This window comes from Polypterus senegalus, chromosome 10, assembly GCF_016835505.1.
Source record: "Polypterus senegalus isolate Bchr_013 chromosome 10, ASM1683550v1, whole genome shotgun sequence".
Lineage (NCBI taxonomy): Eukaryota > Metazoa > Chordata > Cladistia > Polypteriformes > Polypteridae > Polypterus > Polypterus senegalus.
The window spans coordinates 169,550,224-169,568,616 of NC_053163.1; the positions used below are offsets into that span (position 1 = coordinate 169,550,224).

Genomic DNA, 18,393 nt, shown 5'->3' on the forward strand with positions numbered 1-18,393 from the left:
CAGTGAAGACTAAGGGGGTGGTGCAGGTGGGATGTTGTGTGCTCCACTGGCAGACCACTTCAGTTTAACTGTTGTTGACAGTCAGTCCCATCCTGCTCTACGCCCTCACTACCAACACACACGGGGGTCCAATTTAGAGTCACTAATCAACTACCCCCCTTAGGTACAATGCAGTGAAATCAGAAGGTTGTCGGTTCGAATCCTGTAAACGCCAAAAGGGTCTCTGCTCTGTTGGGCCCTTGAGCAAAGCCCTTAACCTGCAATTGCTCCGTCCTGGGTATGACGTTAATCTGCATCCAGCCCTGCATGTCGGCCCTCCAACCTGCAGGGAAAAACTTGGGGATTGGTGGCAGAATTGGCACTCCAGCCACCATAGAAAACCTCCCACTGTTCCACTCCATCTGAACTGATGTGGTGCTGAGGTATCACCTGTTGCATGGCTGCACTCGGGTCCTAATCTGGGATCCTGAAGTGGTCTGTCGTGTGGTGGGTGCGGTAATGTGCTGTGTCAGTGCCCGCTCCTAACCGCTCTCTCTCTTAGGTACAAGAAAGGACATTCAGACACCTCCATATTGACGTAAGGAGGATGTCAGTCAGACATTTTCTAAACCACCTTGTCCTGAACAGAGTTAAGGGGGTGCTGGAGCCTTTCCCAGCCAGCATAGTGCACAGGGCAGGAACAAACCTTGGGCAGGGTGCCAGTCCATCATAGGGTGAACACACACACCCACCCATGCCAATTTAGGATCACCAATCCACCTAACCTAAACCAGAGCAAACCCACATTGACATGGGGAGGGCATGCAAACTCCATGCAGGGAGGGCCCGTGATGTGAACCCTGGTCTCATTACTGCCAGGCAGCAGCACCTCCACCATGCCACCATACCACCCTAAGGAGGAAGTGAAAACATGAAACAGGCAAGACCAATGACCCCAAATCCAGGAGGTGCCAGTGCTACCCACTATGCCACTGCACTGCCCAATACACCACCAGTCAAAAATTTGGGCGCACCAAGAAATATTAATCTTTTTGGTAGAAGCTGACACCTTTTATTATCAAGATGCCATTAAATTGAATGAAAACCTACTGTCCAGACATTACTAATGGCTATCCCTGCTTGAAATGACTGATTTTTAATTCTTTTTTCACTTATGACTGCATAGGCCTGTATTGGGCAGCCGTTCCTTCAGCGTCCTAATAGCCAACTCCCGCAGCTCTTCCTTAATTAGTCACATCAAAATGCTTGTTGGTTATTAGAGAAACCTTTGTCATTGCATTGGCACCGCTAACACCTCTTATTCTGTATTGTACAAGGTAGTGGCATCCCTAAAGCTCAGTTCTGGGTTCAACAATGGCCAAAATGAAACAGCTGACTCAAGAAACAAGGACGTCTATTGTTTTTGTACAAAATGAAGGCAATTCCACATGAAAGATCACCAAGAGATTGAAGATTTCTTATAAAGGTGTCCATTACGGTCTTGAGAGAAGAGCGCAAACTCAATCAGAGCAGGACATTTAAAAGAAGAAGAAGATTCCAGGTGGGCACCTGCATAAGAGAAGAAGCACACCACCAGAGTGTGAAGTGTGAGAATCAAACGCCTTACAGGTCCTCAGTTGTCTTCTTCACTAAATACAAACCCAGTGATTTGTTTTTTTTTATATATATAATTTGATACACTTTATTAATCCCTGAAGGCAAATTGTCTTGTCACACGACCTTTTGGGGGTTTCAGAGCCAGCCATTGTACAGGCGCCACCCACCAAAGCAATTTTTGGGTTAAGGGCCTGCTCAGTAGGATCCCTTCTGGCAGTAACAGGATTTTGAACCGGCAACCTTCCAGATACCAGCGCAGAGCCGCCGGGATGCTGACCATAATACTCTTTCCCATTCATCTTTTGCCGAATGTCTGCATACTTTTGTCTATTTTAAACTTTTCTTTTAATTGCCAGTTTTTTCTTTGAAACTCTAAGCCTCTAAGGCTGGCATCCCGTGGTTGTCATTTCTCGGTCACAAATGATGGTAGCCTTTGGTGTCAGTTTAAGCGAACAAAAAAAAAAGCGCCAACTGAGGACCTGTAAGGAGTTTGTTTCCCACACTACACACTCCTCTTTCGCAGTTGTTCAACTGGGCCTTCCCATTCTTTTTTATATCCTGGTCAGATCCACTTCACCTTCTTCTCTCAAGGGAAAACTGGCACCTTTGTATGAAATCTTCCAATTCTCGTTTCATCTGTCGCATGGAATAACCTTCATTCTGCAAAAGAGCGGCACCTTATGACATTATGAAAATCCAAATCCACAATGCCATATGTGCCTCTCTTATAATCTGCTTCTGCTACATCCACCTAGGAGTCCAGTGAACATGACCGCCTCCGTCTGGACCAGTGGACTCTCCTCTTCCTGCTGGGTATTTCTCTTAAAAATTGTCTCCTTTAATTGACCTGTCCCAGCCAGAAGAGGGCGCAAGGCCTCGGGCAGGACGCCAGTCCATTACACATACACACACAAACACACACACACATGCATTAGGGTCAATTTAGTATCACAAGCCCACCTAACCTGCATGTCTTTGGACTGTGGGAGGAAACCCACACAGACACGGGGAGAACATGCAAACTCCATGCAGGGAGGACCCGGGAAGTGAACCCTGAGCTCCTTAACGCGAGGCAGCAGCACTCACACTGTGCCGCCATGCCAGTTTCTGAGGTGCCAATGCAATTACAAAGGTTTCTCTAATAACCACATGACATTTTAAATGGTTAATTAAGGATAAGCTAAGGAAGATGACCATTAGGAGGATTCAATGGTTGCTGAAAAAGGGGGGCTGCAGCCATGGGTGAATCATATTTTTAAAGTAAGTGATTTCTACCAGTTATAGCTTTTAGAAACATTAATCACATTCATCCATCCATCCCGCTATATCCTAATTACAGGGTCACGGGGCCGGGCCAATCCCAGCCAGCTCAGGGCGGAAGGCAGGAAACAAACCCCCGGGCAGGGCGCCAGCACACTGCAGGGCACGCACACACACACCAAGCACAATTTATAATAATAATAAATAATTCATTACATTTATATAGCGCTTTTTTTTTTTTTATCTAATTTAGGATCGCCAATGCACCTAACCTGCATGTCTTTAGACTGTGGGAGGAAACATGCAAACTCCACGCAGGGAGAACCCAGGAACTGAACCTGGGTCTCCTAACTGCGAGGCAGCAGCACTACCCACTGCGCCACCATGCCACCCTAGTAACATTCTGCCTATATTTGTAAATCAATTTAATTACATCTTAATAAGAAAAAACGCATCAATTGCTATCTAAAACATGAACATTTCTGGATGTGTGCAGACGGTGGATTGCTTGTGTTTGTCATTCATTTCTATGAAAACAGTCAACCAGGCAGTTAGCAGAACTTAGAAGACAATGAAAGAAGAAAAGGAGGCCTTGCGGTAGGAGGACAACTACTGGAATCCATTTCTTTCAGTTTGTTTCCAAAACTCAAGGGGGACAAGGAGGAGGAATTGTCCCATTTTTGGGTATGAATCCACTGTCAATACCCCATAATGACAGCATGTTTTCGAGAAGGGGTTTCCAAATTTATTAGAAATTAGAAGATTTCAGACCCTTCATTTAGGATTTTGTAGTAGCCCCTTTTTTTTTGGGTGAATCTCTGCAGGCTTTGCATGCCTGGATGTGGGCTGTTTGATCCAATCTTGCTGGCAGATCCATAGGACTGGGTGGGAAGCCTCTGTGGACTGCCAGGAAGAAAAGCTGACATTGTAGTTGGAGGAATCCACTCTCTTCAGTTCTTCCACCATTACAATAGACTAAGAAATTTGTTTTTTTTTACGCAAGGCATAAGATAAAGCTGCACAAACCGCCGGCTCACATCAGTGACAACTTATGGAAAAGACGCAAGGAAGATAAGCTAGAGGTGCTTGGAATGTGTAGGGAAAAAACCATACAGATAACAGGAGAACATACAAAGAGCACACAGGCAGGGAGACAGCAGCCCAGGGTTTGAACTGAAGTCCATGAAGCTGCGCCACTTGCTAAGCAGTTTTATTTCGAATAACATAATTGAACGTTAAGCCCATGCAGGTCTACTCAAATGCTCAGAGTAACAAATAGAAAGGAAAGCCTGTGGGTCACTTCCAAAGTGCCAGGTTTTCCTGTACCTCAGCGTGGCTAAGTCCCGATCATCTGCTCTGCTGCACGTTTATCACGACCACATCAGATTGTATTTTTTTTTAATGAGAGCAGACAGGCAGGGATTTGTTGATTTAGGACTGACCCACTAACCAGCCATTCGAAGCCGAAGAGATTGGAGAGTGGAGATATGATAAGAGGCTTTATAACGCACTCTCAAACGGATCAGGAAAAAGGGGGTGGCGGGGGATTAAAGAAAAGCTTCAAATGCACGTCTCTCTCTCTCTCTCTGGCATCCCCCAATCTCTATTTTTGACACACGCAGGGGTACAGCAGAGCTGAACGTTCTGCCTCGAGTTGTTTAAATGCAATGTCCTGCAATGGCAGAATTTGTTCTTTCTTATTCCTGCCTTTCCCATAACCGCCTCAGGTATGTGCTGACTGGGGACTTTGACAAATTGATTCAAGTGCTGTGATGTCTGTGCCAAGCAAAACTTTATTAAAAAAAAAAATCTAAAGTAGCTTTTAATTGGAAGAAACTATGCAGAATGGTTCATCAAAATACGCATTGGATAATCTACTGGGATAATGCGCCAAAATGGACAGTATCCACCTTAATAAAAGGATATGTTTCTGTGTGTTTGTCCAGTTGCTGTGTCTCTGTTATTGCAACAAATGGCACATCACAAACACTGCTTTTACTTCTCCCATACCACATGCCCTATAACAGAAACATAAGGCATTGCATTTTATTACTGCATATATACTCAGCAAAAAAAGAAATGTCCCTTATTCAGGACTGTGCATTTCAACAATAATGTTTTAAAAATCCAAATAACTTTACAGATCTTCATTGTAAAGGGTTTAAACAATGTTTTCCATGAGTGTTCAATTAACCATAATCAATTAATTAACATGCACCTGTGGAATGGTCGTGAAGACCTTAACAGCTTACAGAAAGTAGCCATTTAAGGTCACAGTTCTAAAAACGCAGGACACTAAAGAGACTTGTCTACCGACTGTGAAAAACACCCAAAGAAAGATGCCCAGGGTCCCTGCTCATCTGCGTGAACGTGCATTAGGCATGCTGCAGGGAGGCATGAGGACTGCTGATGTGGCTAGGGCAATAAATTGCCATGTCCGCACTGTGAGACGCCTAAGGCAGCGCTACAGGGAGACAGGAAGGGCAGCTGATCATCCTGGCAGTGGAAGACCACGTGTAACAACAACTGCACAGGATCGTTACATCCGAATATCACACCTGCGTGACAGGTACAGGATGGCCACAACAACTGCCCGAGTCACACCAGGAACACACAATCCCTCCATCAGTGCTCAGACTGTCCGCAATAGGCTGAGAGAGGCTGGACTGAGGGCTTGTAGGCCTGTTGTAAGGCAGGTCCTTACCAGACATCACCAGCAACAACGCCGCCTATGGGCACAAACCCACCTTCGCTGGACCAGACAGGAGTGGCAAAAAGTGCTCTTCACTGATGAGTCACGGTTTTGTCTCACCAGGGGTGATGGACGGATTCATGTTTATCGTCGAAGGAATGAGCACGTCTGGGACCTGTTGGATCGATTTGGATCGATGGCTAGGGCCATTCCCCCCAGAAATGTCCAGGAACTTGCAGGTGCCTTGGTGGAAGAGTGGGGTAACATCTCACAGCAAGAACTGACAAATCTGGTCCAGTCCATGAGGAGGAGATGCACTGCAGTACTTCAAGCAGCTGGTGGCCACACCATATACTGACTGGTACTTTTGATTTTGAGCCTCCCTTCATTCAGGGACACATTGTGAAACATTTTTAGTTTATGTCTTATGGTGTTGACTCTTTTAGTGTTCATACAAATATTTACACATTAAGTTTACTGAAAGTAAAAACAGTTGAAAGTCAGAGGACGTTTCTTTTTTTGCTGAGTATATATATGCCATGCACCATCTGCATTTCATTATTGCAAGCATTACAAACTACACTGGAACAGATGATGCACTACAAACAGTAATGCTGAGGTCTGTCTTAATTACTCAAACTGTATGAGAAGCTAGTCCGCATTAATAAAAGGACGAGTGTCTGTGTGTCTGGGTATCTGTGTGTCCATCCACGTGATATGTCTCTGTCATTGAATCACATGGCACATCGCAAACATTTGTAGTAAAATTCATTACATTTTCCATTCCAACAGGAGTAGTACATATAGATAGCAAGTGTCAAAAGAGGTTTGAATTTGATTGATGACTTTAAGCCCCGCCCCCAAATATGATGGATGACATTAAGCCCCGCCCCAAATATGATTGATGAAATATGAAGATATGATTTATGAAAATATGAAAATATGATTTATGAAACTATGAAAATATAATTTATGTAAATATGAAACTATAAAAGTATGAAAATGTATTTATAAGCTATAAACTTAGGACACGTGGGTTTATTTTATAAACATTAGGTTCAAAATTAATTATTCATTAATTAAATACAAACATGTCTTGCCGTCATAGCTATGTGTAAACTTTCTGAAAATATTCACAGACCCGCGCTAAGATATAAACTCACGGCCACATTTTATAAGCACTAGATTCAAAACTAAAATTATAAAATTAAATACTGTATACACTTATCCAGCATGCAAAGCCACGCATATGTACGACTACATAAAAACGCTATAAAATATTCACACAACCGCTCTAAGTTATAAACTAATAGTAAGAAAATATACTGTAATATCCCTTCCCAGACGGGCAAGTGGTAGTAAATTATCAAATAAAAGAACTAATCAATGGTTTATATTCACTTTCCTTCTTACTTCAACAAGCTGACAACCACAACGTAGGCAGGACAAAGAAAAACCCTACTCCCATACAAGAAAATAAAATTTTCTAAAAACGATTTTCAATCCACCTATAAGTTATAAGTTCACGACACAGCCAACTCAAACCAAACTAAGCTCAAGGCATAGCCGTAACTAAAAACGATTTTCACTCCGCCTCCAAGTTATAAGCTCACGACGCGCGTCTTTATCTTTCCTGCACAGACTAAGTTACAAGATCACGACGCAGCCCTAACTAAAAACGATTTTCACTCTCCCCTCTAAGTTGTAAATAGTAAGAAAATAAATATACAGATTTCTAAAAACGTTATAAGCTGCATTAGAATCAAAAGCACGAAAATACATGGCCACTCCAAATGCCTGAACACCTCTTTGTAAATTTCACCGTTTCAAAGACTCGTTTTTCAATTACGTACTTCCCCCTATCAGAATGCACCAAACATGATCGATGACGGCCTGTCTCTTAATTTAATTACCAGGCCGTGACAAGCCAGTGCCTTTCTGATTACCGGCTGTTTTAGGCATCAGCCAGACGTTACAGCAATTAGGCCCCCAAAGGGAGTCGGCGCCCTTCATGTTCACACCCCGAATCAATGCGATTAAGAATATATACACTCCTTCTGATTTTTACTAAAATTCTTAACACGCTTTTCAGCACTGTCTCCCCACTAAAATTAAATATACAATTTTCTAAAAACGATAGGGACTCTCTGCTCTAAGTTATAAGTTAACGACACGCGTCTTTATTTGATAAGCACTAGATTCAAAACTAATATTAAATATACAGTACAATTATCCTGCATGCAAAGCCAAGGCTTTGACATTTAACCGATTAACGAGTTAACAAAGAGCAGGGTCTTATGAATTTTAAAGGCAACTTATATTCTCAAACCCCTTTGAATGGTGTGGGGTTGGTTTAATAATCGTATGATTTTCCGATTTCATTAAATAAAAAGCATGAATTGTTACAATAAATATTTTAACACTAAAGTTTGTTTCCCAAGCGGTCAAATGTGTTCGCCTTGCAGGGGGCTTCGTGGTTCTCGCTATTGATCAACTGAAGTTTAACACCTCAGATATCCATGTTCTGTGAAAGAAAGTTTGTTCCCATTTAAAATTAACGGCCAAATGTGGTCACATGGCCGGGTGCTTCGTGATTCTCGCTATTGATCAACTGAAGTTTAACACCAGAGGTATCCATGTTCTGTGAAAGAAAGTTTGTTTCCCTTTAAAATTCACGGCCAAATGTGTTCTCATGGCGGTGAAAGAAAATTAATTTCCCCGGATTTATAAAAGGAGGCACACTTGCGGTTAATTGAATATTTCACTTTATAGAGTTTTTAAGACAGTTACAGCTACGCAGAACTATACATGACTAAAAAGCATGAAAAGTGTTTATAAAATGAGGTCGTGTGTCGTGAGTTTATATCTTAGCGGGTCTGTGAATATTTTCAGAAGGTTACACATAGCTACAGTATAACGGCAAGACGTGTATATACTGTATTTAATTTCTTAATGTTTATAAAATGAGGCCGTGTATGGTGAGTTTATAACTTAGAACTTTAGGAGTGAATATTTTTTAGAAAGTCACACATATGCGTTGGCTTTGCATGCAGGATAATTGTACTGTATATTTAATATTAGTTTTGAATCTAGTGCTTATCAAATAAAGACGCGTGTGGTTAACTTATAACTTAGAGCAGAGAGTCCCTATCGTTTTTAGAAAATTGTATATTTAATTTTAGTGGGGAGACAGTGCTGAAAAGCGTGTTAAGAATTTTAGTAAAAATCAGAAGGAGTGTATATATTCTTAATCGCATTGATTCGGGGTGTGAACATGAAGGGCGCCGACTCCCTTTGGGGGCCTAATTGCTGTAACGTCTGGCTGATGCCTAAAACAGCCGGTAATCAGAAAGGCACTGGCTTGTCACGGCCTGGTAATTAAATTAAGAGACAGGCCGTCATCGATCATGTTTGGTGCATTCTGATAGGGGGAAGTACGTAATTGAAAAACGAGTCTTTGAAACGGTGAAATTTACAAAGAGGTGTTCAGGCATTTGGAGTGGCCATGTATTTTCGTGCTTTTGATTCTAATGCAGCTTATAACGTTTTTAGAAATCTGTATATTTATTTTCTTACTATTTACAACTTAGAGGGGAGAGTGAAAATCGTTTTTAGTTAGGGCTGCGTCGTGATCTTGTAACTTAGTCTGTGCAGGAAAGATAAAGACGCGCGTCGTGAACTTATAACTGGAGGCGGAGTGAAAATCGTTTTTAGTTACGGCTATGCCTTGAGCTTAGTTTGGTTTGAGTTGGCTGTGTCGTGAACTTATAACTTATAGGTGGATTGAAAATCGTTTTTAGAAAATTTTATTTTCTTGTATGGGAGTAGGGTTTTTCTTTGTCCTGCCTACGTTGTGGTTGTCAGCTTGTTGAAGTAAGAAGGAAAGTGAATATAAACCATTGATTAGTTCTTTTATTTGATAATTTACTACCACTTGCCCGTCTGGGAAGGGATATTACAGTATATTTTCTTACTATTAGTTTATAACTTAGAGCGGTTGTGTGAATATTTTATAGCGTTTTTATGTAGTCGTACATATGCGTGGCTTTGCATGCTGGATAAGTGTATACAGTATTTAATTTTATAATTTTAGTTTTGAATCTAGTGCTTATAAAACGTGGCCGTGAGTTTATATCTTAGCGCGGGTCTGTGAATATTTTCAGAAAGTTTACACATAGCTATGACGGCAAGACATGTTTGTATTTAATTAATGAATAATTAATTTTGAATCTAATGTTTATAAAATGAGGTCGTGAGTTTATATCTTAGCGCGGGTCTGTGAATATTTTCAGAAAGTTACACATAGCTGTGACTGCAAGATAAGTGTATATTTAATTTCACAGTATTAATTTTGAACCTAATGTTTATAAAATAAACCCACGTGTCCTAAGTTTATAGCTTATAAATACATTTTCATACTTTTATAGTTTCATATTTACATAAATTATATTTTCATAGTTTCATAAATCATATTTTCATATTTCATAAATCATATCTTCATATTTCATAAATCATGTTTGGGGGCGGGGCTTAATGTCATCCATCATATTTGGGGGCGGGGCTTAAAGTCATCAATCAAATTCACACCTCTTTTGACACTTGCTATCTATATGTACTACTAAACAGGTGGCACATCACAAACATTAACATTGCACCTATGAATCCCATACTAAATGAAATGCATTGCATTTGATATTCCAACAGATGGTGCATGACAAACATTTGCAGCGATGCATTTCATTACTACAAATATTTGTGATGCACTATCTGTTGGAAAGACACATGCAATACATTTCATTCCGGAAAGCATTACAAAATACTTCCCAGTAGATAGACCAAAGCATTAATGTTTGTAGTGCAGTTTCTTAATTATTTAGATTACAACCCATATTAAAAGGGTAGCACAGCTAGTCCACCTTAATAAAAGGTCGAGTGTCTGTGTGTCTGGCTATCTGTATGTCCATCCATGATCTTGGTATGTCTCTGTCATTGCAACAAATGGTGCATCACAAACATTTGTAGTAATAAAATTCATTACATTTTCCATTCCAACAGATGGCACACCACAAACGTTAACATTGTGCTTATGAATCCCATACCAAATGGCAAAAAAAAAAAAAAATGGCATATGCATTGCATTTGTTATTCCAACAGATGATTCATCACATTTGTAATAATGCATTTGTAGTAATGACATATGTAATACAATTTTTTACTGAAAACATTACAAAATACATTCCAATAAATGGTGCACTACTAACATTAATGCTGAAGTCTGTTTGAATTACTTGGATTTCTACCTGTATTAGTAGGGTAGCACAGCTAGTCCACCTTAATGAAAAGACAAGTGTCTGTGTGTCCGTCCAGGTGCCATGCCTCTGTCAAATGCAACAAACGGCACATCACAAACATTTCTAGTAATAAAATGCATTGCATTTTCCATTCCAACAGGTGGTTCATCTGAAACGTTAGCATTGCTTTTGCAAATCCCATACCAAATGGCAAATAACAGAGACATATGCATCACACTTGTCATTCCAGCAGATGGTGCACCACAATCTTTTCAAGCAATGCATTTTATTACTGCAAGCATTATAAAATGCATTCCAACAGATTGTGAACCACAAATGTTAATGCTGAGTTTTATCTTAGTTGCTCAGATTTCAACCTGCAGTAGACTAGTCCACTCTAATAAAAGGACAAGTGTCTGTGTGCCTGGGTGTCTGATTGTTTCTGTCATGTCTCTGTCACTTCAACAGATGATGCATTTGCATGGCATAAAATAACAAGCAATATGAAGATTTTAATATGCAAACTCACAAGAATGAATTTACAATTCAAACCTGAATATGTAGCTTAGGTGGAATATCATAAAACTAGCAGTGATTAACCTGAGAACATCCTGAGTAAATAGCCAGCAATCAGAAATCCTGCACCTTTAAAATTTATTTGAACAGAGTCTTCTTAAACTTTTAAACACATACAGGTAAGGCTGTACAGGTGGGACGCTATAAAATAAATACCTGACACACATATAAACAATATAATTAACAGCAACTATAGTGTCAACAAACAAAAATAACGAACATGGGAATCTCCAAGATAATACGTTCAAGGAACAGTGATAAGAGCACTTGGTGTTGGTGATATTCTGGCCATATTCTCCACAAGGGTTTGCAGCTGAGGAGGGGATACCACCAATAAAAAAAGCAGCACGGTGGGTGGGCAACTACTTTGATGAATGGCACAGGCGTAGTGTAATCGTTTGGTCTGCTTAAGCTGGGCTAGTAAGTCTCTTTACTTAAAGCAGCTGTCCATGTGCATAATACATTGCATTTTTCATTCCAACAGATGGAACATCACAAAGATGTGTAGTAATGTATTTTACATTTACAAATACCATGCCAAATGGCATATAACAGAGGAATAGACATTGCATTTCTCATTCCAACATAAGGCGCATCACAAACATTTGTAGTAATGCATTTTAATACTACAAATATTTTTGATGCGCCATCTGTTGGAATAGCACATGCAATATATTTTATTACTGAAAGCATTACAAAATGCATTCCAGTAGCAGGTGCACTACAAACATTAATGCTGAGGTCTATCTTAATTACTTAGATTTCAACCCGTCTTAAATGGGTTCAGAGCTAGTCCACCTTAATTAAAGGACAGGTGTCTGTGTGTCTGTCCAGCTGCTATGTCTTTGTCATTCCAACAAATGGCTCATCATAAACATTTGTATTAATGCATTTTAATACTACAAATATTTTTGACGTGCCATCTGTTGGAATCCATCCATCCATCCATTATGCAACCCACTATATCCTAACTACAGGGTCATTTAGGGTCTGCTGGAGCCAATCCTAGCCAACAGAGGGTACGGCAGGAAACAAACCCTGGGCAGGGCACCAGACCACCACAGGGTGCGCACACACACACACCAAGCACACACTAGGGACAATTTAGACTCGCCAATGCACCTAACCTGCATGTCTTTGAACTGTGGGAGAAAACCGGAGTACCCAGAGGAAACCCACGCAGACACGGGGAGAACATGCAAACTCCATGCAGAGAGGACCCGGGAAGCAAACCCTATCGGGTCTCCTAACTGCAAGGCAGCAGTGCTACCCGCTGTGCCACCGTGCCGCCCATCTGTTGGAATGGCACATGCAATACATTTTATTACTGAAAGCATTATAAAAATGCATTCCAGTAGCAGGTGCACTACAAACATTAATGCTGAGGTCTATCTTAATTACTTAGATTTCAACCCGTCTGAAATGGGTTCAGAGCTAGTCCACCTTAACTAAAGGACAAGTGTCTGTGTGTCTGTCCAGCTGCTATGTCTTTGTCATTCCAACAGATGGATCATCATAAACATTTAATGTATTTTATTGCTACAAATGTTTCTGATGCACCATCTGTTGGAATGACAAATGCAAGGTAATGTTATCACCACATGCATTAGTGGGACCAAAATATTGTCGCCTAAAATCCACAATAATTTCCATGATTTTCAAAGAATTCTAGATAAGAGTTTTCAGGGTACACCAAGTGGCCAGCTGGTGCACCTTCCTCTGATTTGGCACCTCAAAATAAATAAAATGTATTATTATTATTATTATTATTATTATTATTATTATTATTAATGCCCATTACTAACTGATTCTGTCTCTCGAAGTGATTCAGCCTCTTTTTCATTCTCATGATCTGCTCAAATAGCAGTTGAACATAAGAAAAGGTGTAGTTTGGGTGGATTGAACTGACCACATACAGAGCTGGTGAGAAACAAATGCCCATTGCAACTGTTTTGCCGTGAAGGGGTGTTTGGGAGACCCCATTTCCTTTTTACTATACTCTTTGTTATGTTGACCACAGCAGAAGACCCCAAATCCCACAATATTACCACACTGTCAGGGCTAACGGCTGTTGGAGTTCAGCACCTCTGCCACCATTCATTTAGACAGAGCACCAGGACAGGCAGGAGGTTATCCATTTCTTCCTTATGGATCACAGATAAAATAGCTGAAAAATCAGCACAATACAAATGTGAGTGTCGGTCAAAGTAAGACAATGTGATTGTAGGCTGTGACATGGCTCTCTGATGATTGTTTATTAGTCTGGCTTGCTCTTTCCTCATCTCTCTCATAACCTTTGAATGCAGAAAGTGACAGCCTGGCCTGTTCTTTCATGGATGGAAAAGAGTAGAGGGAGAGACAGAGAGTAAGCTCTGAATTAGCTTTAATTTACAGAAATACTGTGGCTTCTTGACTCCTCTCTTCAATCAGTGAGTGTGTAATCCCTAATGAAACAGCTCAGGCACAATTTAGCACACAACACATACACACCCACACACACTCTACTCCATGCTTTGTTAGCCTCACTGTCGCCCAAACAAGAAACAAAGGATACTCAGGTAATGAAGTCGTAAACTGCCTTCTCAAACCTTCTTCAGTCTCAGATTCAGAAATGTACTTGTTTGCTCCAGTCCAGACTGAGTTCTCACAGAATGTAAAGTGTCCCTGCTCACAATGGACCGCTATGGTCAGCTCTCCCCCTTTCCTGTCACAGTAATCTAACCTGATCTAGTAAGTTGTAAATTCCCAAGAGCAACATCTGCCTTATTCGGATTCCATGTATTTTAAAAATGAGATTGTTAGACAATATCTTCCCTAACTGTGTAAACATTTATATTGTGAGACACTAATAAAAAAAATTATTATCAACCTGATAATAGATATTATTCTCCATTATAGCGACCAATGGTCAAACCCACTAATGGCACACTAAAGGAGTGCTGGGCACAGGTTGGGCATCTTCTCAATGTGAACGCACTTCTGGCTTGATGTGGATGCTGCAAGACGCTTTAATGTTCATACTGTGTAATAAATGTAAATTATGCATTCCCAAGGGATTATAATTAACTAATATTTAATGATGGAAAGACAGCTGCCATGTGATTTGAGGTAACACAACTTTCAGGCTCTTGGAGAGTAAATACTCAACCTCATGCCAGGTCAGGTTGGGGGACATGCACTGGTACAGTGCGCCCACCACATAACGAAACAGCTTGGGATGCTGATTGGCAATCCATGCAGACACGTGATCAGGCCAAACCATAAATGTGCCATAAATGACCCTCTATCTGCCGCAGTCAGGTGTTTTGCGAGGCCTGGTCCAGACGCTCAGGTCCTCAACAATGCAAGCCGGCTCACCCTCGGGTAATCGCGCCACATGGCCGCAGTGCTGTAACGAACGCTCCCTCATAATGCAGATCATGTGCCTCGTTCGGGACTCCATGAGCAACACAAAGTCAAACCAGCGGGACCCACTGTTAGAGTGGTCCTTGGTTTCTTGATCACCTGAGACATGAATGTCACTGCCAAGGTAAGTAAACCTCTCAATGACGAGGTCGACACTCTCTCCACAGACAGACACACTGATGATGGCTGTGCCCACGAGGTCATTAAAGGGCCTGGATATTAGTTTTTATCAGGACCCTCACAAGCCCAGATACTCAGACTCCTCGCTCAGCCTCTCAAGAGCCCCAATCAGAGCCTCCATTAACTCCACGAAGATCACAGCATTGTCAGCAAAGTCAAGATCTGTTAGTCAGTAGACAGATTAGTTAGAGCACAGGGTGTCATGAAGTCGCTGGAAAGGGGTGTGTGGTGCCCTCAGTATCTCTACAAAAGGATGAAGGTCCAAGTCTTTAGAGTCCTGGTGCTTCCTGTTTGTGAGACATGGACATCATGTAGTGAACTGAGATGAAGACTGGACTCCTTCATTTGTGTCTCTCAGGAGAATCCTTGGGCCCCGCCGGTTTGACGGAGTCCCGAATGAGGCACATTGTGACGGAGCGTCAGTTACTGCACTGCGTCCGGCTCACTGAACCTTCACTGTTGAGGACCCAAGTGGGTGGACCAGGCCAAGGGGACGCCCAGGTAACATCTGGCTGCGGCAGATAGAGGGTCATTTCCAGATGGTGGGACTGGACTGTGTGTCTAAATGGGGGGGTTGTCGACCAGGAGCTGTTTCGTCGTGTGGTGGGTGCGGCAACGCACTGTACCAGTGCTTGCTCCCCAACCTGACCTGACCTCACCTATCTCTCTATCTATCCATCCATCCATCCATCTTCCTAACCCTACTTATCCAGGACAGAATCCCAGGGCAGTTGGAGCCTCTCCAGAAAGTTGACAGGCTTTTGGACTGTGTGAGGAAACCGGAAGGGCCAGAGGGAGGACATGCAAAGCCGATTCGGAGAACACCTGCGATACAAACCTTGGTCTCTTTACTGCAGGGCAGCAGCACCATCACTGTGCCAGCCGTTCTGTTTTTTGTTGGTGGCGTGGCACAGTGGTCAGTAGCAGAGTCACACACCTCCAGTATCTTGGGTTTAAATCTACGGGGCAAGCTTGGCAGTTGCCTGGGTGCTGTTTGTGTGTTTGCACATTTTCCTGTACCTGTATCAGTTTGTCTTACTCTTGTTTTTCTCACACATTTTAAGAAATGTTCGCTAGTTTTATGGGCATCTACAAATCAACTCAGTGTTAATGAGCACGCCTTGACGAAAACTGGCATCCTGTCCTGCAATGGGAAAAGGCGCTGCCTCTCTGTGACCCTCAACATAGATGGACGTTTATTATCTTATGGGTGAAAAAGTTCCAATGAGACATCACACCTCCTGTTCTTTGTCACTGCCTCTCGGACTGTTATTTGGTGTACAATATCAGAGAACTATTTGGAAAAGTCAGCCCGGGTAAATACTCCCACGGCCTCTCTTAACAGCTCAAATATCAGAGACGCGAAAAGCTTGGCCTGGCACACTTAGGTCTGTTGGTCATTTTGAACCCTCTGACCTATGAAAGGAAGGCTGCAAAATATATGAGGAGCAAAATCTGATATAACTGTGCGTTTTGGAAGGGATGGAGTGCAGGGAGTGCGAACGAAAGTGACAGCCGTGTCTTTGGCAGCGAAAGAAAGTCTGGGACTCAGTGGAGCTCCCTAAACTGAAAACACGTTCACCCAGAGAACTGTTATCTTGTTTATATTTAGATATCTTTATTTATTAGCAAAATGTCCTGCATTTATAACTTGAAGTTATTATTCATATAAAACTAATTGAATATTCCTTCTGTCTGTCCATTTTCTATGACAACTTCTCTATCGATCTATTATACAGTTTATCTGCGTATGTGGGATGCAATGACTTTTTTATGTGTAATACCATATCTGTTCTATCAACTTAGCTATTATATAGTGCTTTTAAAATCTATTAATTTATAGCTTAAACTGCCTTTCATATTTATCTGTGTTTGTGTGATATAACACCTTTTATTTGTATATTATACAGCACCTGTTCTATTCATTTGGTGTCTTTAATAATAATAATAATAATGCATTCTCTATCCATCTATATAATAATCATTTATTTTCTTTCTAATAATATATTCTATCTATCTAATAATAATAATAATAATAATAATAATAATAATAATAATAATAATAATGCATTCTCTATCCATCTAATAATAATAATTAGTATTAGTATTTATTTTCTATCTATCTATCTAATAATAATTAGTATTATTATCTATCTATCGTGTCTTTCACATATATCTATCTCATTGTAGGATTTTTGCTTTAAATGATAAGTAACTTAAGAGTCAGAGCAAATATAAATGTTACCTTAAAAATGTAAATAAACAGCGTGAAGGTATAATAAAAATTGTGAATATTTTCAAACGTTGGCCTATAAATCGCAGAGGTTTTACATTAACTAACTTTAACATTTTGAAATGTACAAAACCATAACAACACACCACCAACAACAAAACAACAATAACAACAATAACAATAACAACAATAACAATAACAATAATAACAATAACAATAACAATAATAATAATAATTCTTCTTAGGTAAATGCTGTTAATCATTTTCCACAGCATTTTCCTGTCGAAAGCCATTCCGAAGCATTTTCTTTTGAATTTCAACTTTTTCCTCTACACTTTATTCCCAGAATACAAACGCGCAGTTGTCACTTTCCGTTAAAGACGTTGCTTTCTATTTTTTTTTCGAATGAAACTACATCGAATTCAAAACTGTATCAATTTGTTATTAAGAAAGAAAGAAATAAAGAAAGAAAGCGAACTGATCCGTCTTGCACTTTTTTCCACAATGCCGGCTCTGTATTTTCGCACCCTCACGTCGATCCTTATCGGCCTAAACGCGGTATCAAGTGTAATCTGCACATACGAAGCCCGTATTTTCCCTTATAAAATAATCTCTGTATAACTTCGCAAGTGTTAAAAGCTCCGTTACTTTGTATTTACTTTGTTTATTTATTTCTCATTTCTTCTGTTTAATTCAGATAATAAACGAGCACAGTTCCGGCGATGCCCCCCAAACGGACCCCCAGGCAGAGTTTTATTTCACACTTGTCGGAGACGCTCCGCGACGGCACTTACCATGATGGTTCAGCGGTGCGCTGCGGCCGCTTGCCTGATCTCAAGTGACTGGAAGAGAGAGAGAGAGCGAGCGAGCGAGCGAGGTCCAAAACGAGACGAGACGGGACAGGACGAATGGGATCGGCTAAGTAGGGTCTTTGGTGGTGGGAGGAGGCGAGGACGCTGACATCGCGTTTAGGCTCATAGCTGAGTATTTAAATATTGACCTGATACTCTTGCAAATCAGGTAGAAGTCCGACATCGCACTAATTAAAAAAATGTAGTTCATACTCACTAGCAAAAGCAAACACGTAATGCAATTACAACCAAGCAGAGGAGACGCCATATTTTCATATTATATGCACACTGTTAGAAATAGTAATGGCA

The 18,393-nt window shown here is 40.9% G+C and overlaps 1 protein-coding gene across 2 annotated transcripts in view; it reads right to left on the minus strand.

Annotated features, from left to right (window-relative positions):
* The window catches only part of LOC120538030 (carnosine synthase 1-like), a 56,481-nt gene extending 38,359 nt beyond the window's left edge, over nt 1-18,122 (minus strand). Inside the window, exon 1 of one of the 2 annotated variants that reach the window (XM_039767417.1) lies at nt 18,028-18,122. Coding sequence is in view for 1 of the 2 variants with exons in the window: in XM_039767416.1 (XP_039623350.1) it covers nt 18,028-18,030 (3 nt within the window). In the remaining variant the exon portion in view is untranslated. The remainder of the gene's footprint in view (nt 1-18,027) is intronic. The other variant, XM_039767416.1, reaches the window with a different exon arrangement.
* Nucleotides 18,123-18,393: the final 271 nt, after the last annotated feature.